This window comes from Mustela lutreola, chromosome 2 (genome assembly GCF_030435805.1).
Source record: "Mustela lutreola isolate mMusLut2 chromosome 2, mMusLut2.pri, whole genome shotgun sequence".
In the NCBI taxonomy this organism is placed as follows: domain Eukaryota; kingdom Metazoa; phylum Chordata; class Mammalia; order Carnivora; family Mustelidae; genus Mustela; species Mustela lutreola.
The window spans coordinates 64,364,690-64,390,482 of record NC_081291.1 but is presented as its reverse complement, the minus strand read 5'-3'; the positions used below and the strand labels follow the sequence as shown (position 1 = coordinate 64,390,482).

Below are 25,793 nucleotides of genomic sequence, written 5' to 3'. Positions count from 1 at the left end.
TCAGGCTGTGGTGGTGGTGGAGATGGGACACATGGGAGAGGTAATTAAGAGGACAAAGCTAGCAATTCTTAGTGACTGATTGATGATGAGAGACGAGGGAGCGATTAGCAAAGAGAATTCTCAGCTTTCTGGCTTGCTCACTTGAATGACTGGGGGTGCCGTCCACTGAGACAAGGAACATTGGAAAAGTTGATAGTTTTCTGGAGGAGGATGAGGAGCTCAGCTGGAGACCTATGAAACTGAGATGCCTCTAAGACATCCAAAAGAAATCAGGCAATTCTCTAGGTCTACAGCTCAAGAGGAAAAGCCTGAGCAGAACACATGCATTTCAGAGGTTTCCTTAAGTAGAACGGAAGCCAGGGGCAGGGATGAGGTTACTGAGAAAGGGGTACAGAGTGAGGAAGAAAGAGGTCCCGGACAGAATCTTGAGAAACTCTTGGGAGAGGAGAACAAGCCAGCAAATAGCATGTAGGGGGCATCTGGAGAGGTGGGAGGAAAACCAGGCATGTCACCTCCCAGAAGCTTCAAGTGGGACTGTTTCCCCCATACCTTCTCCAACACAGAGCACTGCAGATATTTTTAAAGTTTGCTAAACTGATCAGTCAAGAAAAATCTAGTTTAAAGATGTCAAAGTTTTGCCATGTTGGGGTAAGTAATGAGATTAAGCATCTTTGCCATGTTTACTGGCCACTTACACTTCTTGGGTCATTTGTCCATTTTCTTATTCTAGATATTCCTATTTTTCTAGATTGGTTTGGCTTCACTATATATTGTGATTTTTCACCCTTTGCTATCACATTATTAAATATTTCCACACAATTTATCTTTTTTTTTTTAAAGATTTTATTTATTTATTTGACAGAGAGAGATCACGAGTAGGCAGAGAGGCAGGCAGAGAGAAAGAGGAGGAAGCAGGCTCCTGCTGAGCAGAGAGCCTGATGCGGGACTCGATCCCAGGACCCCGAGATCATGACCTGAGCCGAATGGCAGCGGCTTAACCCACTGAGCCACCCAGGCACCCTATCTTTTTTATTTAAAGATGTCTTTTTCCATGCACTTATTTTACATTTTTTTTTCCGCAAGATTGCTGTTGACTTTATCTTCTTGCTTTGATTTCATGTTGGAATAGGGTGTTTCTTCCCAAGGATCACAAAAATGTTCTCCTATATTTCCTTAGGATATCAAATCCTTTTTTACATTTAAACTTTTCATCTATCTAAAATCTCTTTTTGTGATTGATGAATGATTGGGATTTTTTTTCTCAGTTCAATTGAGAAATGTGTTCTTCCAGTCTCCTCTTTCTGTTAAACTAAATCCTATATCCATTAATCTGGTATTGACCTATCTCTTTTGTTTTTTAGAGCTATTGGTATATTCCTGTGCCCAAACCAGGCTGTTTTAATTACTGTAGCTTTTTGGTATGGTTTGATATCTGGAAGGTACATTTGTATTATTTTATTTTATTTTAATGATTTTATTTATTTATTTGATTAAGAGAGCGAGCAAGAGAGCACAAGCAGGGGAAGTGGCAGAGGGAGAGGGAAAAGCAGGGTCCCTGCTAAGCAGGGAGCCTGATATGGAGCTCAATCTCAGGACCCCAGGATCATAACCCATGCCAAAGGCAGATGCTTAACTGACTGAGCCATCCAGGTGCCCCACATTTGTATTATTTTATAATCAGGAAAACCCCCAAAGGTTTGCATAGATAGATAGATAGATAGATAATGTATGTTTGCTCCCATGTGTGGATGGTTGATGGGGAAGCATGTGTGTGAAAGCTGGCAACAAGGACTGATTTGGGTTATTTTTAGAATTACCACCAACTGTATTTGAAGGCCCCTTAGGCCCAGGAACCTTCTACCAGCTCCTGGGGAATCACTGAGGATGTTAAGGTCAGCCATTCACTTCTTAGAACCAAAGTGACTGACTCTGGTGTAGGTAGAGTATCAGCAGCTTTTCGTGGGTCTATGGCCACTGGGGAGCAGAAATCCCTCAGCTTTTGGTCAGATGCCTTACCTTTTGTTGCCCAGAGCTTTCAAAGAAAGTAAGTCTTGTAAATTCAGCAAGTATTCACTGACTGCCCCACATCCCCATCGCAGACCCTGTAGAAATCTCCCAGCAACGGTCCATTTCAAACAACTCACGGTGAGTGACTAGTGCTCCTACACAAACACACACACACACACACACACACACACATACACACCCTTAACTCGGGGGCATTCTTCTCTGAAGACACCCCCCCCCCCCAGCAACTGTCAGTGGGTTCGGTCCCATCTGCACAGGAGAGGAAACTAGTGGCATACAGCCTCTAGGTCTCCAGGGGAACAGGCAGACCCAGGACATAGCCCAGACCTTAGCTCTTCCTTCCAGCTATTCAGGACCACCCACGGGGCGGGGTCCTCCAACAGATCTCTACTTAGGCCTCTTGGTGGATCTTTCCAAGAGTCCCAAAGGGCCTGCTGATGCATTAAAAGCAAGACCCCTGGGGCACTTGAGTCGCTGCATTTCCGTCCTCTTCCAGGATTAGCTTGTCTTGAATCTTAGCCTTGAATCTTGTCTTGATACCCATATAAAATGGGGTTGGGGGAGGGTATTGCTGAGTAAACAGTGAGCAGATCCCTGGGCATGGCCAAGGCAGTCAGTCTGAAATACATGACAAGGAACGTCTCTGTATTACTTTGCTCTCCTGGCCCAGGTGATTCAGGGACCAGTGTGCCTGCTAGCCTCACGCCCAACATTACAGGTGGTTACCAGCCTCCACTCCACGGAAAGATGGGGCACAGGGCCCACCTGTGCACATACAAGCAGTGCCGGGTTTCTACACTCTGCCCTGCCTCCTGCCCCAAGTAGTCTTGAGGTGAGGATGGAGGAAACCAAAAGAGAGATCAAAGGGTCCTTGGCCTTGACATCGATGTTTGATGGACACGCAGTGGACACCCTCCCGGCCTTCCCCGGGTAGGTCCAGGCGGCATGGTGGTGCAGAGGACCAGAACGGATAAGATGAAGCAAAGGTGCTGGGCCTTGACCCGGCCGCGGGGGCGGTCCTCGGCCCGACTGCTCCGCCCCCGCCACGCCCCGGGGCCGCCCTGCCTGCCCTGCCTCTCCTGCCTCCGCAGAGCCTCCGGAGCGTTGGCCGCTCGCTGCCACTGCGACAGCCCAGCTTGCCCTGCTGCCACCGTCTGCGCACAGGTGAGCACCGGGGACCCCGCGCCCGAGCCGCTGAGGAAGGATCGGAAAGCTTCGTGGGGCTGGGAGCTAGAAAGGCAGGAAAACAGATCGGATTTCAGAGAGGACTGGAGGGAGGGACCGAAGGGTGCGCGCCCCAATCCTGGGAGGCAGGGAGGTAGTCCCTGCCAAGCCCGGAGAGGTGGACGCGTCCCCACCGAACACATCTGCGACTCCGGAGATGGGTTGGCGCTTAGCTCTCCTGGCTGTGTGGAGACACAGTTCCACAGCGGGGCCTCCCAGATCCTGGGGCGCTGGATCCCGGGGGCCCGACATCCCTTTGCAATTGTTTCCAAACAGCAGCTAAAAATATCCCTCCTAGGTTTTTCAGGGGCGACTCTAGGCTCGCGGGTGCCAACACCCACAAAAATCTCCCTTGCTTCTGCGATTTGAAGAAAAGCCCTGCCTCAGTCCTATGAATGTTGCTAATAGGTGGAAGATTCCTTCTGCCCCAGTTGGTGTGTACAGGTGGAAAAAATCTGAAAGAAATGATTGACTTATTTTTTTGGAAAATTTTCTATTTAAAATTCAGCAAACCTGTTCTTCTCGTTGCATCTGGGGAGGTGACACTAGAATTTAAGCTCAGCTTTGGGTTTTTATCCAAAGGGCTCTGTTTCTCTGTCCCCCAAGAGGTTTTGATTTGGAAGAAGTGAAGTGGGTTTGAAAGCAGGTTTTGCTTCGTGACAGGCTTTCCGGCTGGGACAAGAGTTTGCTTAAGGTAGTCATTAGCTTTTTACCTGAAAACTGAGGAACAGGAGGCAGCCACGTGGCTGTGGTCAGGAGACTGCTATGTATCACTCCCCTTCCTCCCTGGACAGATGTTTTTTTAGTCCTGCCCCCAAACTGGGCTTAACACTGCTGGTTTCCAGAACTGAAGTCAGGGGCCAACGACACACCGTCATTCTGTGTTCTCTTGCCTACGGTTGGGAGGAAAGATGTTCACTGTGCTGACCCGCCAACCCTGTGAGCAAGCAGGTTAGTATCTCCAAGCAGGCAGCAGGTGTGGTATTCTCAAGTCACAGCCCAGGCTTCAGCCCACAGTTCTTCATGCGTGGCCCCTGCCATTGAGTTTAACGTCTGTGGTTTGAGACTCAGTCACTTACTGAGCTTTCACCACCAGCATGCCTCAGGTAGAAGTAATGCTTTTGATCAAAGCTACGCAAAACAAGGACTAACATGCATGTCTCGCTTAAATGGTTTTTCCGGTTTGCCTAATCCATTAATTTGGCTGTTTGTGGTTTCCCTTACCAAGCTGCGTGTGGGGTTTGGTTGAGAATATTGTTGCTTTTGTAATGCATTGTAAAGTCCTTAGATCTTTCCTCTTCTTCCATCCCAGTGTTGTTGCTGGCACAGTGTCTACAGGTTCCGCACTCTGCACCCCCACCCCAGGTCCAGCGTCCTACCCTTGCTGCTGGAGGCACATGTGCAGAATTCTCACACACATGCACCCACACATACTGCCAAGCTTGCCCTACCTGCCTGCCTCTGGAGCACGTTTTACAGTCGCTCATGTGGAAGCCCAGAAGGGTCTGGCCTCTCCACTCTCAGGTAGACAGCTTGTAATTATAGTGTTTGTTCACTCCTAATGACAGCACAGTTCTGGACTGCATTCCCTAAACGAATGAGACCTGCTCTAGTCCGTTTGGCTTTGCAATAGGCTTTTCTGCTGGGGCCAGGATTTGCTGAAGGTAATCATAGCTATTTACCTGAAAAGTGCTGAAACACAGAGGACTTGGGAGACCAAACACACAACTGTGCTCAGCAGACTGCTTACAAAGCACACCCTCTCCTGCACCTCCTGGACAGATGGTCTTTAGTCATGCCCCCGAACTGGGCATTCTTGTCTTCCAAAGGATATAATTTTAGGGTGGTACGGGCAACTTAGACAAATCTTTTTTTGTAAAAGGAAATTGTACCTAAGGAGCTAGTTTACTTGGATTTTCAGGTTTTCCTTAAAGGACTTTGAAAGGTTTGATGAATTTTGACAAATGCACACACCCATATACCCCATAATTCTAGGAAGATATAGAGCATTTCTGTGACTCCAGAAAGTGCCCCTGTATTCCTTCTCAGTGAGTCCCTATACCCAACCAACACCCAGGATGGTCACTGCTCTGATTTCTATCACCTTCCTGTTTCAGAACTTCACATGAATGAAGTCATTTCAGTATTGAACAATATTTTTTTTTCTGAAAATGTATTTGCTACTTTATTTATAAAAATTCCATTAGCTCACACTGTTTTGTTAAGACCCCAGTAAATATCTGTTCAAAATCATCTAGTTAAGCAATATTAGTTTAACTTTAATACATAGACATAGTCCATTATAGTAATTGTATACCTTACACAATTCAGATATAATCATCTTTCTTCAGAGGCTTTGTATTTAGTTGAAGATTATTCATAGGTTTCATTATTATTATTTTGCTTTTAAATAGTACAGTTTATATGTTACAATTAAAATACAAATGCCAGAGATGATATGACCCCTTTGAACACATGGCTTAGGGTCTAGCTGTTCTTTGAAGATGTAGGTGAGACCCTATGGCTTCCCTGTAGACATAGGAAAAGTGACTGAGGTTGACTTCTTTCTGGGAAACGTAGTATTTTTAGAAATTCATATGTGTTACTGTTTGCAAGATGGTATATCACTGTGTACTGAACTTTATAATCATTGGTTATATCTGACGTAAAGCAATAATTTATTTTATCTGATATATATATTTTTTAATAAAATTATTTATTTATTTAACAGAGAGAGAGAGCGAGAAAGAGGGCACAAGTAAGCAGAGCAGCAGCCAGAGGGAAAAGAAGAAGCAGGCTCCCTACTGAGCAGGGAGCCTGATGTGGGACTCAATCCCAGGACTCTTGGGATCATGACCTGAGCCAAAGGCAGTTGCTTAACCGACTGAGCCACCCAGGCAACCCGATATTATTTTTAAATGAAATATTTTATCACCTGCTTAATAGAAAACCCATTTTTTAAAGTCTATATTAGAATAAATATTATTGTAAATCATCTCAGGGACAATTAGTAGTATTCTTAATACATCTGGGGAGATACCAGGAAACGAAACTATGCACACCCTCTCTGCAAATGATGTCTTAGTCTACTCTTTTGGAGAAAAGGTAAATGGTTATTGAAACCCAATCCCTGTTCTACCTTAAAAGTGTAGGTCTCACTAAAGCCACAGGAAGTGACATATGCACACAGTTATGCACCCAATCTATGGATTCTGCAAAGAAAGCTGATGCCTCATTCCTACTTTCCGCTCACGTGTCTGCTGGGTCTTCCCATTTTAGGCTTCAAGGCTCTCTCCCGAACCCCAGCCATCATTGCCTTGGTGGTCTTGCTTTTGAGTGTTGTGGTGCTTGTGGCCATCACAGTCATCCAGTTTCACCACAAAGAGGTCCTCCTTCCAGGACTGAAGGTAAGTGTGAAGGGATTGCCACTGAAGGGATGGGCTATGACATCAATTATTCTAAAGTCATGAGTTAGAAGAAAACCCTTTCTCCAACTGCCATGGAGGAAGACCCAAGGGAGAACCCAAGGGTCTTTGGTGCAAGAGCTGAGGGAGGAGCTTTGGACATACTGGTTTTGTGATGTTTGACACTAGAAAATGTTAATGGTGACAACTTCTCTGAGAACTATGTGGCCTTATTTTGACTTCTGACTGTGGAACCAAAGCTAAATTTTGTAGCCAAGAGTTGCAGATGACTACCAAAGATCTACCAACTTGTGCATTCCTCCAAGAACGCACAACCCTGATCATAAGTGGAAACAAGGAGGGGCGCCTGGGTGGCTCAGTGGATTAAGCCGCTGCCTTCAGCTCAGGTCATGATCCCAGGGTCCTGGGATCAAGCCCCACATCGGGCTCTTTGCTCTGCAGGGAGCCCGCTTCTCTCTCTCTGCCTGCCTCTCACCGACTTGTGATCTCTGTCAAATAAATAAATTAAAAAAAAAAAAAATAAGTGGAAACCAGGAGACCCAGACTCCTCTTCTGGCCTAACCTTATAAGCAAAACATCAAAGACTTGAAAAGGTCTCCTTGGGCTGTATTTGTGCTACCTCTCTTGAGTCTAGAAGTGTCCCATGATCCCTCTAATTCTTCGCCTCAAAAAATTACTGAGAATCTTGTGCTCAGTTTCAGAGGCTACTCTTAGCTCTTGATAAGTCAGTCCCCACATGGCCTTTCAGATGATGTCTGACGGTCTGAAAACCATGTGTGTCACCCCACCCTTGGCTGTTAGAGTGAGGGGAGGTAATCCCATGAGGGACTTGTCAAATGAAAGAGAATCCTTTTGGTAGAGTTTGGCACACTTTCTGTAAAGAGCTAAATAGTACATATTTTAGGCTTTGAAGGTCATTTATAGTCTAGATCACATTTCTTCTTCTTCTTCTTCTTCTTCTTATTCTTCTTTTGGTCTTCTTATGATTTTTTAAAAGTGTAAAAACCCTTCTTAGCTAGAGGGTCATAGGATCCAAGGAATTAAACTCTTATTTGAATCTCATTTATCCTTTGCCCTTGACCTCATGAGTACTTTCTATATCTTCCTGCTCTTAGTGACTGTTCAAAGGCTATATTTGAAATAGAAGTTTTTTAAAGTTTTTAAAGATAAAAAGGAAATGAGTATTGCCTCAGCTTTGTGGGCAAGTTTGACATACCATTCTGAGACTGCTCTTAAGATTAAAGTAAATCTCCCATAGATAATGGCATTTGGCTCTTTTATAGGACATTTTATTTAAGAATGTCAACACCCTCCCCATGAATAACACAAAGAAAAAAGAAAAGGAAAAAGAAACCTTCTACAACTGTCCAGTGATGAGGAAAAACAAATTATCTGGTTGTCCAAAGACATGAGCCAAGGCCTAGAGAAGCCATTGCCCCAAGCTCCAGGCACTGACTTCTTGTATTAACTATGGAAAATCAGGATTGCAACTGAAAGTAACACCATTTCGTTACACTTTGTAAATTGCAGTTTCAGTTTAGGGAACACTTTCCCCTGAATTATCTCATGTAACTCTTGTGATAGCTATAGCAGGGGGACAAAGCAAGCATTGTCACCATCATCTTGCAAATGAGAAATCATAGGTTTGACCAGTGGATGGCAGACCGGAAATGAAAACTTGTCTTCCTGTTCCTGTCTTCTTTTTCTTCACTCCCCTCCCTCTTCTCCCTGATCCTAAGTGCAGAATGGGGGACCCAGAAGAAGGTACTACCTCTGACAGGAGTACTTGTCCTCTTTTGCACAGGTGGGAAGGTGGGGAAGATGGGTGCAGATGCAGAAGTTTTGCTGAACTGAGAGATGGAGGTATCCCCCACATGGGGGCAAGCTAAATAGCCCTCTTAGACCCCAGTAATCACTCTTACAACCCATATTTCAGAGGAACCAGCTCTAGTTGTATTTTAGGGTTATCTTCAGAGCACAAGGGAATGTGCCTACCCAGAGCCATGCTTCCCCTTCTAGAACAACCTGTGGTGCCTGGGACTCCAGAAGCCAGGGTCTTTATGGGTCTCCTCCAGAGGACTGTCCTCACCAATGGTCTGAGGGGTTGCAAAAGAGCAGCTCTTTGCAGCAAATGTAGACAGAGCAGAGATGTGGAGTCTGAGCTGTCACACTTTCTATAGACAATGTGTAAGTGCATGAGGCTCTTTATTCTGTGGATCTGGAGCCCAATCCCCGGAGCCCAGGGATGAGGACAGGTGGAAGTTGGGAGGGAGAGTAAAAGCCTGCATTTATAAAATTTTCCCTACAAAAGTTAGGGATGGGCTAGTTAGGGCATTTGCCAGCGCTGGCTTCCACTTGTTCCAAGAAGAAAGAGGTAACTCTTCTGTTCATACTGGAGGGACATGGAGGAATTGACAGAACACTAGAAGAGCAAACTAAGTAGAGAGAAGTAGACCCCAGCGCAGTAAGGAGGCTACAGCCGAAGGAGGAAAACTCATCTGTTTCATGCTCCTGGGTCAGGTGGGTTCCCTTGGTCAAAGATGTGAGTAAAAGTAGGCCATTTGGAAATGACCCTAGGAAGCCTAGGTAGGGGGTGGGAAGGCAGCTGGTGGAGGGTCTGCCACCCAGTAGGTTACCACTGCAGGCAGCAAGGGCTCAGTTCTGCAGGGAATCTCTGGGAGCCAGTATAGAATCCATCGCAGGGTTGTCTTCTACCAAAGGGCATCTAGAACCACTGCCTCACGGGTATCCCACTCAAGGACATACTTACACACTAACTTCTGCTAGTCATTGGTTGAGTGGCTACGCCCTGGAAGACATTCACTCCTTAGTGTTTCTGGCTGTTGTATGCTCAGGTGGGCTCAAGTCCCCGGAGAAAGCCTTCAGGCAGGTGGAAAGTGCATGGCCTGAGGGATGTGGTCAGGGAACCCTCAGTGACTATTCCACATAGATAGATTATTTTTATCCTCATTTTGCAGATAAGAAAATAAAGGAACAGAAAGGGCAGACAGCTTCTTACAATTAAATGGACTGGAAATAGCAGACGTGGTGCCCAAGAAACAAAACAGAGCAGAGAATGTTGGCCTTAAGCAAGGGTTTAGAAGGATCAGAGGACACACTTCTCAAATCCTGCTGCCAGGTCCTGGTCATTGTTGTAGGGGAAAGGAAGTTGTAGAGCATTGGAATACTGGCTCAGAAGACCCATTCTGCTTAATTGGGTGGATTTAATGTGAGAAAAGACAGATGTTCTGAGCCAGTGGAACCAAGAGCAGAATGGCCACTTGAAAGAACATTCCACATGTAGCTCATTTCAGAGTGAGGACAAGCCTCTTTTTTTGTTGTTTTGCAGTGTGTGCTAAGGGTGGGAAGGGGAGTTGTGGGAGTGAAGCTGAGTGAATACAAGGGCTTTTAAACTGTTCTGTTTATGTTTCCATACCTTGAAGTTTGTTTTGCCTTGGTGTGCCACTGACAGTTGGTTATGAGGGGACAGCTCCACAATTGCCTATCTGAGGGTCCCTAGACTGCTCCTTAAGATCCTAACCATGATAATTGGCTCTTAAATCCAACCTTGGCCTACCTAACCTTGGTTCATTTGAGTTGAACAGCAGAACTATTAAAACTTAGTCAAGGATCGAAGTGTCCCCAGTTCCATTTTCATTGTTACTGGTCTGACCTGACCTACCAGCCTGAAGAATAAACATGATGGCATGATTTTTCTTTTTCACTCAGGCCCCCACTGGCTTTATTATCATTAAGTCTCTTATTGTCCTTTTGAGACCTTGTCCTCCCAAACCCCAACCACAACTGTCTAGAAGTCCTACGGCTTCCCAGTCCAATATGACCGGTATCCCATTGCCATTGCCCCTTATAGCCACATGACATCATTATTGAAGAGGAGCCTACATAGTCCCTCTCAGGTCACATTAGATCCCCATGTTGGGTCACTGTCCCATGCTTGGCCGTTACTCTCCAAAGCACAGCCACAGGACCAAGCTTGCTAAAACCATTCCCTTCTAACCCTTATTGTTTCTCAGTCATCAGCCTGGAGCTCTGGTGACTTGCGGCCCTCCCTGGTTTACCCTTTGGAGAGTGAGAGTTAGATAATTGGTTTCCTCCTTTCCAGAAAGATGCAACTCCTTCATCACCTTGGTCCACCTCCTCTCCAGCCAGATCTGCACACTATTCAACTGCGAGTTTGCTTTTGAGGGACTTTATGTCTGAACAAAAGATCCACGAATGCACACCTTATTATGAAACAGTCAACCCTGGTAGACCTGGTTTCCTTGGAACTCAGTGAAAGCATGGCGGCTCTGTGAACAGGACTGATGTTCAGTTAGACTCGGGCTTGGGACTGTGGGCAATTATTTACCTCTGTGAGCCTGTTTCCCCATCTGTCAGGTGGGAATGATGACAACACCTGCCTTCTGAATGCAGTACTAAAGCACTTTGTGCAGTGCCTGACGTATTATAAGTACTCAGCAATTGTTTACTACTACTATTCCTATTATTATGCTAGTAGTGATGATGATGATGATGGTGATGGTGGTAAATCTAAGAAGCTGATCTTATGATCCTTGCTTTTGTTTTGTTAGAAGCTCACGTGGTCCTTAAGTTTTGGATCGTGCAGTTCATATGGAAGGCTGTTTCCTTTTGGTTAACCCACTGAGTACGTCTTCAGTTCCACATTCTAGCCATATTTTTTTCCTGACACTGCATTAAACAGAGGGTAACTTACTGCTTTCCATCTAGCTGAACTGAATGAAAATTAGTCCCCACCTCGTGCCCTCCACTGAACCACATTGAGTGTCACTGATCTAGGCAAATGTGCTCTGAAAACTGGCTAAAACCAATTTTCCCATTTTTGAAAATGTCAGGGGATGATGGTGGCTACTCAGAAGTAGTGCTGGGCTCAGGGCTTGTCCCTGTCAGTGCATTGGCAGGTGCCCAAGGGGCAGCCATTTCTCCAGGCTCATTGTGAAATGTCTCTGGCTGCTCCCACCATGATAACAACTGGATCCCAGCTGGGATGAGGATTGGAATGAGAGTGGCCCTTCTTCCTCCTTTCTGATCTTGGCCCAGCAGCCCCAAGTTCCCTTCACAGGGAAAACACACGGTTTGTGAAGTGTTTGGTTCCAGAAGATATGGGAAGGGTGGGGAACCTGTGGAGTGGTTGCTCTCGTCATGTACTCCCTCCTCTAGTCAGCACCAGGTGTGGAGGGTTCGGGGGAGGGGCGCTGAGGGGTCAGCAGCAGGTGGGAGGGGAGAAAGTGGACTGGTTGGGTGGCAGACCTCTTGAGTGCCTGGTTTCCTTCGGCTCCACCTGTGCGCTAATCTCCTTGGTGAGTTTCTGCCCAGAGCAGGCTGTGAACAATACCTCCCTTGTTTGCAGGGGGTATCGTGTCAAGATCCCTGTCAGCGTTCATCAGATTGAAGGCTGAGATTAGGAGGCTGTCCAAGTTCAAATACCAATGGACACAGGATGTTCCGTGTCAATATAATGGGGAAGCTGTGATTGAGGAGCTGGAGCAACATGTTTTTATTTGGTCCCATTTCAGATGAAACAAGCGCTTGTTAATAGTGGGAATTGGAGGGGCGCCTGGGTGGCTCAGTGGGTTAAGTTGCTGCCTTCGGCTCAGGTCATGATCTCAGGGTGCTGGGATCGAGTCCCGCATCGGGATCTCTGCTCAGCAGGAAGCCTGCTTCCTCCTCTCTCTCTCTCTGCCTGCCTCTCTGCCTACTTGTGATCTCTCTCTCTGTCAAATAAATAAATAAATAAAATCTTTAAAAAAAAAAAAAAATAGTGGGAAGTGGAACCCTCCCACATGTCTAGAATCAGGGAATTGGTGAAAATGATATCAGTATTTTTACTGGCAGGGAGAGATGTGCATGATAAGCTTATTGAGTAAGAAAAGAGCATTGGAAAAGACTATGTACAGTGTAATCCTTTATCGAATTGATTTTAGTATATGTGCTGTCGAAGCGAGCACTCCTGTATGGAATTGAAAACATATGTCTAGCCACATATTCACATGCGTAGCTATAGACACAGAAGACCAGTAGAAAAGATACATAGTAAGATGTTAGAACAATGGTGGGATTTGAATTTGAAGGGTGTTATTTTCTTTTCTTTCCTCTTTTCCTTGCTTTGTAATTTTATTTATTTTGCTTTATTGATCTTTCTATATAGCCTGTATTTATTGAGCAAACATTAAGTATCAGATGTTTGGTCTCCTGTGGACTTCTCAAGGTTGAGTTGTTGGAAGATAAGAAAACCCACAGAGCTTAGGCCTCCTACCCAGGGACGTAAAGCAAGCATCCACCTGAGTCACCCTGCCTCCAGAACCCAAATTCATCTTCCTCACTGAAAGGAGCAGCCTAACCCAACAGTGGTGGAATTGGGGAATTGCTGTGACCCAGAAGTCTCTGCTGTCCTGAGCTGACTCCAGGTCCAAGCACTCACAGACCTCAGTCAGCATTACTCATTCTAGTCCCCATAGGCTGCTAACGCGTGCTCTTTCCTGCTCAGGCTTGGTCCAGGGCCTGGTCTGAAAAGACCCTCAGGGGACACTCCCTGGTGCTTCTCTCTAGCTGGGGAGGTGGTCCAGGGCTCCTAGCCAGCAATCCCCAGCACAGCTAGCCCTGGCAACACCCTCCTGTCTGTTCATGTACCATGTTACCAAAGTGGGACAGTATGTCAACATTAGTTTGTATTGTGGGGTTTTTCTCCTTAATTATGAACACTTTCCTTCTGAAGGTTAATACAGGTATTAATGTGTCTCTCCCTTGTGAGAACTTCCTGTGTTTATTTGGGCAGCAGGTGACTGACTATTCATTTCCCTCCTGAGACCCAGGTGGCTTCTGTTCCCTACCTCAGAGGTCTGGGTAAGGAAGAAACTGGGGATGGGCAGGATCCTTGGAGTGCTGATTTTAACCTTGGCTTCATACTGGGTCACCACGAGAGCTTTAGACACTGCCGATGCCTTTGTCCACTCCGAGAGTCTGATTTAATGGGCCTGGGATAGATCTCGGAACTGGGGGCTTCAGAAACTTCCCAAGTGATTCTAAGGTGTGGCCAAAGCTGAGAACCAGGCCCCAGAACACCTGACCACCTCATCCCATCCCTTTCCCCCACAGTCCAAGGAGACGAAGTTGGTTTGGAGCAAATAATTTTTTCCCCTTGGTCAGCCCCTACCTAAATGATGTGGTGTGGAGTAAGCTCATGAGAGAATTCGGGGTTCTCAGTGACCCATTGAAAATGAGTCCTCAGAGAAGCCCAGCCCATTTCTGACTCTCCCTTTCCCCTTTTGTTCAGTATGGAGTCGTGCTCGATGCCGGGTCCTCCAGAACCACCGTCTACGTATATCAGTGGCCAGCGGAGAAGGAGAATAATACTGGAGTGGTCAGTCAAACCTTCAAGTGTAGTGTCAAAGGTAAGGCCCAGAGTGTGTGCAGGAGTCCCATAGAGAAGCAAGGGAGAGTCCCAAGGGCCTTCAAAGAAGCCTGGAGGGATCCCAAGAAGCTGCCCAAAGGCAGAGAACGAGCACGGGACTGGGCATCAGGAACATAAACAATCCTGCGCTAGTGCGTCACCCATTCAGTGACCTTGGGCCACTCACTTCCCTTCCTGGGCTTCAGTTTTCTCATGTCTGAAACATGCATGGTGTGAGATTTTACCCTGCCACACTTGCAAGAATGAAGGCTGGTGGAAGACATGTCTCCAGGGTCAGAACCAAGGATGACTTATTGCTCACAATAACAACATTTTCTTGAGCTGGTTCTCTAAGCCTCACTTTGCACAAGATGGTGTAGAGAGGGCCAGACCGTATTTGCTCACACAGTGAGTCGTATTACAGAAGACAAACCCCGAGATTAGGGAACCTGAAACATTTATAATACCTGCCTTTTGATCTGGGGAAGAACACTGTCTCTATCTTCTGAGTCTGCTTATTATGCAAACATCCTTGAGAATATATAATCCAGAACAAAGGCAGTCAAGGTCTCTGCTCATAAGATAAGCAGAAAGATGAGCAAGTTGTGGAAAATTATATTCCAGTAGGGAAATTGTGTTCTCATTGGCTGTGTATGTTGGGAGTGGTGTGGTAGAAAGAGATGAACAAGGATGGACAATACATAAACACGGGTTTGGTTCTATTCCAGTACAGCTTGATCTATGGACCCTGAAATTTTGAAGTTCATATAGTTCTCAAAGGTCACAAAATATTGTTTTAATTTTTCCTTGTTATTTAAAAATGTAAAAACTATCTTAGCTCACAGGCTGTATTAAAAAAAAAAAAAAAAGATAATGAACCAGATTTGGCCTGTGAGATGCCAACCCCTAAAACAACATTCTCGGCATCTCCACAACATAGCCTGAATTTTATATTCACTGTTCTCTTGTTTTTCTTTCTAGTTTTGTCCTTAGGCATTTAGTTTTTCTTGTTCTTTTTTTAAAAATTATTTTTATTAACATATAATGTATCGTTTGCCCCAGGGGTACAGGTCTATGAATCATCAGGCTTATGCATTTCACAGCACTCACCATAGCACATACCTTCCCCATGTCCATAACCCAACCAGTCTCTCCCTAGTTTTTCCTGTTCTTGAAAATGGAATCAAACACGTATTTATATAAATGGAATCAAACATTTATTCTTATGTTATTTGCTTTGTTCACTAACATTGGGTGTTTAAGATTCATCTACATTGACAGGAGTAGCTGAAGCTCATTCATTTTTCCATGTGGTACGTTTGTATATCCATGGTAATGGAAAGGATGGTTATAAATAAGGTTGAGTATATTTATATTTTATTTATTTATAAAATTACAAATTATAAATGTATTTACATGTTTTATATTTGTATTTCGTATACTTATGGCTGTTTCTTTTTTTGTGAAGTGCCCGTTCATGTCTTTTGCTCACTTTTCTTCTAAATGCTTGATTTTTTTTTTCTCATCGACTCATTGGAGTTGTTTATAAATACAGTAAATCTGAGTGCTTTGTTGGTATTTTTATGTTGTCATCCTATCCCCTTACAGCTCATGATTCATCTTTCTAAGTCTCTTCATTGCGTCCTTTGGTGAACAGTTTACTTTTTATGTAGGAATAGTTATCAGTCTTTATGATTTGCTCTTTTGTATTTAAGATATCTTTCTTAGCCTGAGGTCATAAAGATATTCTTCAATCAAAGGTTTATAATTTTGCCTTTTATAATGAAATCTTTAGTACTCATAACAAACCCCAGTTAGTGATTGTGTGTATGTGTGTACTTTTTTTTAAAGCCACCCTCTTACATTATGCTTAGCGAAATAAGTCAATCAGAGAAAGATAACTATCATATGATCTCCCTGATACGAGGAGGTGGAGATGCAACGTGGCGGTTTGGAGGGTAGGAAAAGAAGAAATGAAACAAGATGGGATCGGGAGGGAGACAAACCATAAGTAACTCTTAATCTCACAAAACAAACTGAGAGTGGCTGGGGGGGGAGGGAGAGGGGGGTGGGATTATGGACATTGGGGAGGGTATGTGCTATGGTGAGTGCTGTGAAGTGTGTAAACCTGGTGATTCACAGACCTGTACCCCTGGGGCTAATAATACATTATAGGTTTATGAAAGAAAAAAAAAAAGCCACCCTCTTTAGAGCATCATGATCTCTAACTTGGTGTAGAGCTTCCTGACTAGTGCATCCTGAATCTGTTAACAGGCATACCCTTGGCCCATAGGACAAGAGGTTAGAGACTCTGGACTGGTCTCCCCAGCCCCAAACAGCTTCTTTCATTTACCTCAATAAGCTGCCCAAGTGGCATTGAAAAAGCTGGAGTGCAGAATTAGCCTTTCCTGTAGGGAGACTAACAGACTTCTTTGAATAACAGAGTGAGTTCTGATATCTGCCCTTCCCTGGAGGGCAGCTAGGAGCTCACCCTACCCTGGTACATAGGTGTCCAGGTTAGGTTGTCAAGAAGCTGGTTTTGAGCTAGAGTTTAGGACGCAAGATAGTTATTAGAGATCCACACCTTTGGAAGAAAGGACGAAGAAGGAGGATTGGTCAGAAAGAGATGTCAAACAGCCACAGGGGCATGACCAAGCTTCAGCTGATCGGTGTTCTCCTGCATGGCCTGAATTAGCTAGACTGTGATACCCCTGTTGCCATCAATTGTTGGATATTGCCATTCTGGGAAGAGTGAGACATTGAGCAAGGCAGCTCTCTGCAGCTGAGGCAAACCACGCAGGAGATGACAGCTGAGACACTAGTCTTTATTGGAAAGGGCATCTGCTTGGTGTCTCTCCGGGCTCCACACCACAGGGGACTTAGATGTCTTCTGAATACTGTTTGCATTGTTATCCACAAGACACAGGTCTTGCCCAAAGCTCAGTGAGAGATTCCATCTCTGTTGTCCTAACTTCTGAGTCATTTCCTTACCTTCAGGCATGAAAGAAGGCAGCAGGATACTCATTTAGAAAGGTGAAACCAGCCACTTCAAGAAAGGATAATAATTAATACCTCACATCACCCCTCCTGTGTGAGCTCTGGGGATGTTTCTAACCTCTCTGTGTCTTGACCACTTCATCTATAAAATAAGCATAATGAATAGTAACACCATCCCATAGGAATCACTTGAAGAATCAGTGACATAATATACATAAAGCAGGTGGCAAATGTGTGGCATACAGTAAGCACTCAATTAGGTGTTAGCTATTATTATTCAAGGGGCAGCATACTTTAGAGCTCCTGGTGGATATTCTTGCCAAGAAGTTAGTCTGTCCCAGATCTTTCTTTAGACCCAGAGAACAGTTCAGCCAAGTCAGTCCTGGTTAGGGTGAGATGTGACCTTCATTGAAGGACACAGGCAGTCTGTCAGGGGAGGGGGCCCTTGGCCACCCTGGATGTGATTTAGGGGAGGGCAGGGTCATGGAGCCCACACCGTATCCAGAAATGGGTCTTCCCTTTGATTGCAGTAGCCTCAGGGATCCATATATATATTCAGATGACCAGAAGACCACAAACTAAAGCTCAAAATACAGAGTTAAAGTTTGGCAAGTGTTGTCCCCTTGAAGACACGTGGCTTCTCCAGGGATAATTTGGGTTTCTGGTTTCCCAGTTGCAAATTTCCCAGGATTCCCCTGCCTTGGCTAGTCTGAGGGGGTGATGAATGCTTGCTTGCCCAGTAGTCTTTCCCAGATACCCAGGCTCTTGGAAATTTCTTTCTTGATGGGGGTGGAGGGGCCTTGGTGTGTATCATCAGTCCTCAGTTATGCTGTTTTCCTGAGTTGCTGAGTGCTGCCTTGGGTGCCAGTCCCCAGGCTGGTGTCCAAAGCTGCATGTTGTAAAGCCATTCCCTGGAGGGCAATGGGCCTCTCCATGCCTCTCATCTCTTAGATGGTGTGTGGTGCTCAAGGCTGCTGCTGCCTCCTCCCACAAAACTTTCATGTGTTCCCTTCAAACACTGGTGGTTAAAGATCTTTAACTCCACTAGAGCTTAAATGTAACCATCTCCTCCATTGAAATACCTTGTAGAGTTGCACTGGGGTCCAGACCACTATGGTGTTGAAAGCATCCTTTGCTTGGGTACCTATCTTCTGCTTCTGTCCCACCTCGAGTAAGTTTTAGTCATCTGTCAGCCCTTTCTCCACATTGAAAGAGTGATTTCAACCCTCCCTTCTTGGGGATGTGAATCCTAGGATCCTGTGAGCCTATTACCCCAATTTTGTCTCTTCTAAAGAAGCTTATGGGACCTTATGCAAATAGGTTTCAGGTGACATGCTCAGATACCCCACGTTTTGACATTCCAGCAAGGCCCCCAACCAGTCCCTTTCCAGAGACTGCTCTGGCAGATCAGATCAGACTACATGATCCCCTTAGTATAGACGTGCACGCTGGTTTGAAAATCTCATTGACTGACTGATTCATTTATTCACTTATTCAATAAATATGTATTGAGTATCAACTGTTTGCTGGCAACTGTTCTCGACACTGGGGATTCTAAAGTGAAATATATGAAGTCACTACTATTGCGGAACTCACATTCGAATCAAGGAGATAGATCATAAAAGCATATATAACATGTCAGGGAGAAGTGCTATGAAGAGAAATCAGGTGAGGTAGGTAGACAGAGAATGATCATGCTCTGTTGGGAGGGGATAGTTAAGCAGAGGCAAAAGTGAGAGTGTGAGTCATACACTTTTTTTTTTTTTAAGATTTTATTTATTTATTTGACAGAGAGAAATCACAAGTAGATGGATAGGCAGGCAGAGAGAGAGAGAGAGAGGGAAGCAGGCTCCCTGCCGAGCAGAGAGCCCGATGCGGGACTCGATCCCAGGACCCTGAGATCATGACCTGAGCCGAAGGCAGTGGCTTAACCCACTGAGCCACCCAGGCGCCCCAAGTCATACACATTTTTGAAGGAAGAACGTGCCAAGCAGGGGGCTTGGCGAACAGAAAGGTTGGGGAAGGAAGCTGCTCAGCATTTTCTAGGAAAGCCAAAGGGACCAGTGTGACTGGAGCAGAAAGAGTATGAGGAGGAAAGGTGAGTGGTGAGGCCAGCGCCATGGTCAAGGCCAGCTCAGAGAGGGCCTTGAGAGCAGCGAGAGGTTTGACTTGTACTCAGATGCATTTTCTTCAGAGTATCCTGGGAAGTCATCAGGAGATTCTGGTTAAGGAACTAACATGGATATGACTTACACTTTTAATAGAGCACTCTGGATGTGGAACATGTAGTCACAAGCTGTGATCAGAAGCAGGGAAACCAGGGCTATTAGAACAGTGCACATAATGATGTCATAAACTTATGGCATTATGGTGGTCTGACTGAGACTGTGCTTTTCAGTGTTGGGCAACTTGGCTTCCCAGGGAACATTTAACAATGTCTGGGGACATTTTTGATTGTTACTACTGGGGTTGGTGGTACTGCTGGCATCTAGTGATAGAGACCAAGACTAAACATTGTGCAATGCACAGGATGGCCCCACAAAAAAGAATTATGTGGCCCCAAATGTCAGTGGTACCAAGATTGAGAAATTCTGATCTAGAACAGTTCTGGGTAAGGAGAGACTAAGTGCTCAGATTTGAGAGCTGTTTTGAAAATAGAGCCAACACGGTTTTATGAAAGATTCAATGTGAGACGTCTAAGTTGGTGATGCCTGAGCACCAGTCTGATCTGAGCAACTGCATGCATGATGGTACCACTTCCTGAGGCGAGCACTGGAGGTGGATCAGTTGGGGGCATAGCAGTGATTAAAGAATTTGGTTTTGCACAGATTAAGCTGGAGATGCCCATAAATCATCTAACTCCAGGAACAGCAAACTTTTTCTGTGAAGAGCTAGATGATAAGTATTTGTTACCTGTTGGCCATATGGTCTCCGTCAGACCATTCAGCTCTGTCACATTAGCGCAAAAGCAGCCACATACAATGTGCAGACAAATGAGCATGTACACATATATGTGTTTCAAGAAAATTTTATTCATGGATGCTGTACATAGGGTCCATAATGCCTAATAGGATATACCCTAAAGACAAAAAGAACTTCAAAAAAATCTTAAGTTTCTTTTCAATAACCATACAGTTGGTGGTAGTGCTGGTATTTTCGTACTAAGATCGTTGTGCGTGGGTTGTGAAAGAAAGCAAGTGAGCTATTCAATTGGAGTTGCTGGGAAGCAGGATTTTGAGCATCAGAGAAAGAAGGTCAAGATCAACGTAAGTAAAAACCTGTAGTTTTAAAGTAGAAGTACCAATAAGAATTCATGGTGCATTTTGTCCTGAAACAAAGTCTTTCCTTGGTCTGTCCTCTGGAAAGTCTTGCAAAGGCTTCCAAATTTCAGACACTAAATACCATACTAAAAAAAAAAAAAAAAAAAAAAGCCAGGACTCCTTGGAGAAATGGCTAATTCCTGAGCTGGGGCAAGAAGTGTATAAGATCACACAACTAATATCAGAGAGCAGAGACTCAAAGTTTTCTGGGACCATATCTAAAGGACTCAGGGCTCATGTTGAAGAGAACTCCACTGGCCAACAATGGGACCATTAATAAGAATAACAGCAATGAATTGAAACACATCAAATATATCTTCAAATTCGTATGTTCCTAAAGATATACAACAAACAAAATCCTTCATTGGATAAATTAGGAGGATAAGGGACATGCAATCCCTATTTCTTAAGCTGATGAAGGAGAAAGATTCAAGCACTTATCCTGCCTTTCCTGTACAAACTGTACCATAGGGTTACCAAATAGTTGACCAGAAAGAAGTTTTCCTCTTAGGAAAGTATTTGGGTAATAAGTGAAGCAAGAAAGATGGAAGTAAAACATCACCATTTCATAAACCCTACTGGGCTAACGAGTCCAAGCAATGATCTCTGAAGCCTGCTCACAGCACAAAGAGAAGTAGCCAGATGTGTGTGCCTCAGGCTGGAAGTGCACACTAATCCCTATAAATTACTGCTTCTGAAAAAGTCCAAACCTGAATCTGACTGAGCCTCTGCATTTGATTACCAATTTATAGGAAAAGCCAGAACTCAACAGCATGTTACATGAACTATTGGGATGTAGTCAGCAAATTCTAGCCTGTGGAAAACTCCATAAGACAAATGAAATTGCAAGGAAATTTTTCTTTTAATCTCAAGGGAAAAATAAAAAGGGAGGATGGAACTCCTGGATAAGAGAGAATTAAGAAACATACCAACCAATTGCAATGGATGGAGTTGATTTGGACTCTAATTCAAACAAACTGGTTGGACAGAAAGAGGTGGGGGGGATCTAGGGGGGGTATATGGAGAAAATGTGCACCTTCACTAGAATTTGGTTCTGTTAAAGGATTCTTTTTAATTTTTATGGGCAGTGGTTATAATTCTTTAAAAAAGAAATCTTGCGTAACTCTACTTTCAGTTCTTTCTGCGACCATTCATTTCAGCTTCATGGAGATTTCTGACCTAACTGAGGAACTCCGTCATGGGTTTGTCTGGGTTATATGTCTCTCTAGGTATGTTACTTTGGGGTAGGATGACATCTTGTTAAATTATATATAGGTATACAAAAATGTATCCTGAGGACAAATCATGACAAGATTCCTTTATTCTAAACACTTCCCATGTTTGAACACATGGGACATAGGTTTGAATTTTTGTTTCCTTTTTCCTATTCCACCTTGACTATGTCTTTAAATCTATTTGGTGCAAGTTCTGTCAAGAAATGAACTTCCCAGAGCTCCTGGCTGGCTCAGTCAGTGGAGTGTGTGACTCTTGATCTCAGGGTTGTGGGTTCAGGCCCCACATTGCGGGTAGAGATTCCTTAAAAATAAAATCTTTCATAAACAAAACGAAATAAAAAACAAGTGAGCTTGCCAGAGGCAAGTAGTGCGAAAGGAGACTAGAGAAGCAAAAGGCCAATAAGATGGATTATTTCTGAACAACAGCAACAAAAAGAAATTTTGTCTGTTAGTGAAACATACTGAAGTGTTTAGAGAATGAAAGGATACCGTATCTGCAGTTTGCTCTGTGGGCAGAGAGAGATGAAACAAGAGTTGATCCTTGTGGAAGCTGGGAGATGGGTGCAGTGGGGTTCCTTATACTCTTCTCCTGAGTTTTATTTATACCTTTAGTTTTATAGTTTTTCCCTTCCATATTTTGGGAGTTGAGTCATCAGTGTGACCACATGGGACTTAACGTATCCACCTGTTGTTCAACCCCCCGTACTCAAAGCCATTAATTTTCAAAGCTGATTTGTTTTCTATTCGGAAGTTGTACAGCTCTTATTAGTTCCTGGGAATGCTAAGAAGTGCTGACTGCTTGCTCTTCAGGCTCTGGGATCTCCAGCTATGGGAAAAACCCCCAAGATGTCCCCAAAGCCTTTGAGGATTGCATGCAAAAAGTCAAGAGACAGATTCCAGCCCACCTCCATAGATCCACCTGCATTTACCTGGGGGCCACGGCTGGGATGCGCTTGCTGAGGTAAGGGCTGGAATGGCCTCAAGGAGCCCATCTGATCAAAATAGCCAAGAATGTGTTGAACCCTGCCAAGAATGTAACTGTATTTCTGGGAACAAATCCAAAAGAAAGAAGCCCATATTCTGCCATAAATGTAGGCTTCAAAAGCTAGGAAATTTTCAGGCTTTATTTTAATACCCAGAAAGAAATAATTCTAAAATGGATTCCCTTCCCCGTTGGTGATTTTCCTGATAACTCTGGAAGAAAGGAAGGTAATATGGACTCTCATGGGGTGTACCTCTAATTCTTTAGAAAAGTGAAAATTGTTTTTCATGCCTGGTCTTTTGATACCTGTGTGCAGCCTGCTGCATTGAGTGCAGCCCATATTTATGTGGCTTCTACCCATGTAAACAATGCCACAGGAATCTGCTGGAAAACAGTGGAATTTCTGCACTTCACCCCAGTCAAAGTCTTTAGAGCTATTAGGAAACAAAGAGCTCATTTCACTCAACTAAGAAGATCCTTCTAAATTTGCAAACTTTCAGCCCAGTTGCACTGTCTTTGAGAGCCCGTTCTCTTTTTTTTCTTCTATTTTTGTATTTCCTTGACCTTGAAATAAAAGAAAAATAGTTTTTAAAACATCAAACTTAAATCTACCGAAGGTAGAGGCTGCTCCAAACTTTGAAAATAAGGCTTTAGTCCCCAAAGATGACACTCATCCTGCCTCAAAGCCACTTTGTCTACAGTGCCAGTAACATAAAATTATATGTGTGGGCATGAGGAAGATACACAGGAACAAACAAACAGAACCACTTCAACATGATCATTAAAAGAAATCAGGGAGTGGGGCGCCTGGGTGGCTCAGTGGGTTAAGCCTCTGCCTTCAGCTCAGGTCATGGTCTCAGGGTCCTGGGATCGAGCCCCGCATCAGGCTCTCTGCCCAGCAGGGAGCCTGCTTCCTCCTCTCTCTCTGCCTGCCTCTCTGCCTACTTGTGATCTCTGTCTGTCAAATAAATAAATCTTTAAAAAAAAAAAAAAAAAAAGAAATCAGGGAGCGCCCTCAGTTGGATTGGGCCTTTTCCTTGTGGTTTTTCTCTCCTTGTTTCTATTCCTATGTCCTGGTTGACCAAGCAGAACGTGGGAGAAAGTTGGATTTCTTTGCTCCCTCTTGGAATCTGCAGGGTGTTTCAAAATGATTGTGTTTACCTGAAATAGAAATGATATAGAAATTCTTTCCTTCTGCCTTTTCTTTCTTATGCAGACAAAGCACCCAAATTTTTCTTAATTGCTTTTTCTCTCAGTCCTCCCAGTGAGGAATAAGTAAAAGACTTTTTGATTTACAGCTCATGACAAAAACCATGGACTAGGAAGTGCACCACTTGGGAACACAGTGAATGTCTCATTTTAATAAATTAAATATTATCTCTTCCTTGTAAACTTTCTGATGGTGATCCATTCCTTCTAAGGAGCTGGCTGACATTTTAATTGCTAGAAAAGTCAAATGTAAAAAAAGAAATAACGAGAATCCTCTGGGATGGAAGCTGATAAAACTAGGAAAACTCTCGAATTATTTTCTGAGCAGTGATAATTTGCTCCAGAATTAGCATGACCCTCTGGTTGTGACATGGTTCGTTCTTCTTGAGCCAAGAGTGAACTGGTACCCCTGGCTTTCTTAACCCACTAATGAAAGGGAAAATAATCTCCCAAGTGAATCTTTTTCTATAAGGTAAAATGGCAGCAAATGAATGTTACAATGTTACATCATTAGGTGACATAGGAATGCTGTGTTGCCACTCTACTGTGGATCAGCACACTGATGGATTTCAATCCAGTTACAACCATGATGGCCATCACACCCATCATGATGAAGCCCTCCCCAGGAGCAAAGCAAGGACTGCTGGAAACTCAATCTTCTTCCTCCCCCCCCCCTCCTCAGATTTCCCTTCCTTCTGGACTGCTGAGGGCTCCTTTATGTGGTGCCCCCAGGAGATTATTATGCCACCCCTATGGCTTCACCAGTCCCCTTTCCGGTGCTGATCTGAGACAAAGCAATGGTGGTTAAGCAGAAGGCTCTTTTGGTTAACTGGTTGTTAGAGAATGGGGTGGGCACCGGTGAGGGAGGAGAGGACAAGGGGTATTTTTACTTGATGCTGTTTTTCTGATTGGCAGTTTGACAGGTAACAAGTGTATCTGCCTTCACCGTTGCCTAGGAGCCTTCAACTTGCAAAAGAGTTGCCATTTTTGCACACGTCTGGAGAATCGTCCCTGCCAGCAGACGGGTGGGGAGGTTTACCTTTTCACCTGAGTGAGGTGACTTTAAGACTCTCTTGTCCAGGCACTCAGCCTTTTGTGTTCTGTGCCTTGCATAGGTTACAAAATGAAACAGCAGCTAATGAAGTCCTTGCAAGCATCCAAAACTACTTCAAGTCCCAGCCCTTTGATTTTAGGGGTGCTCAAATCATTTCTGGGGAAGAGGAAGGGATATATGGATGGATTACAGCCAACTATTTAATGGGAAATTTCCTGGAGGTGTGTGAAAACAAATGCATGGTTTTTAATCTTGCTCTTTATCTTATCCCCTGTGGGTGGTCACTTAAAGCAGAGGTGCATGCTGACAGGGGCATCTGTCCTGTGTCAACGCTATCACATAATGCATTAAGGAAACACCTATGAGACAATAGCTAAGAAAAGACACATTTGGCTGGGGCAGAAACATTGCATCATAAGCAGGACCAAAGCACACAGGAGAGGGAATATCCTCACTTCACTAGTTAATAAGAAATTGGAGGTGGGAAGGATCTAAATCTAAAGCCTATGGGTCTTTTGAAAAGTAACTGGAGAATGACCCTTCCCAAAACTTCACAGCCCTCTGTAATTTCTGGAGACCTCAGACTTCCCAAGTCACCCTGTGTCCCCAGGTCCATTCACTGCAGACTCCACATGCCCTGCCCCTGTTCAAAGGAAAGCCAACTCCAAGAGATAATCACCATGTTACAGAGGGCATAAACCATATCCAGCCCAAGGCCTCGTTTGTTCCCTTCAGATATACTCTTAAATTTTAATTAATTGCCAACAAGTAATAGTTGGAAATTTCATATAAAAACCACATTTTTAGCTTGCCCTGAGCCCCACACACCCCTAAAATTTGGAAGCACTGGTTACAGTGGACTCACATTCCGCATGACAACTGGAACAGAG

At 44.4% G+C, this 25,793-nt stretch overlaps 1 protein-coding gene across 2 annotated transcripts in view; it reads left to right on the top strand.

Moving 5' to 3' along the window:
• The first annotated feature begins 3,100 nt into the window (after positions 1 to 3,100).
• The window catches only part of ENTPD3 (ectonucleoside triphosphate diphosphohydrolase 3), a 34,688-nt gene continuing 11,995 nt past the window's right edge, over positions 3,101 to 25,793 (top strand). The window contains exons 1-6 of one of the 2 annotated variants that reach the window (XM_059161989.1): positions 3,101 to 3,192; positions 4,047 to 4,203; positions 6,532 to 6,659; positions 13,990 to 14,107; positions 22,469 to 22,619; positions 24,965 to 25,124. In XM_059161989.1, coding sequence (XP_059017972.1) covers positions 4,164 to 4,203; positions 6,532 to 6,659; positions 13,990 to 14,107; positions 22,469 to 22,619; positions 24,965 to 25,124 — 597 coding nt within the window. In that variant the 5' untranslated portion in view covers positions 3,101 to 3,192; positions 4,047 to 4,163. The remainder of the gene's footprint in view (positions 3,193 to 4,046; positions 4,204 to 6,531; positions 6,660 to 13,989; positions 14,108 to 22,468; positions 22,620 to 24,964; positions 25,125 to 25,793) is intronic. The other variant, XM_059161990.1, reaches the window with a different exon arrangement.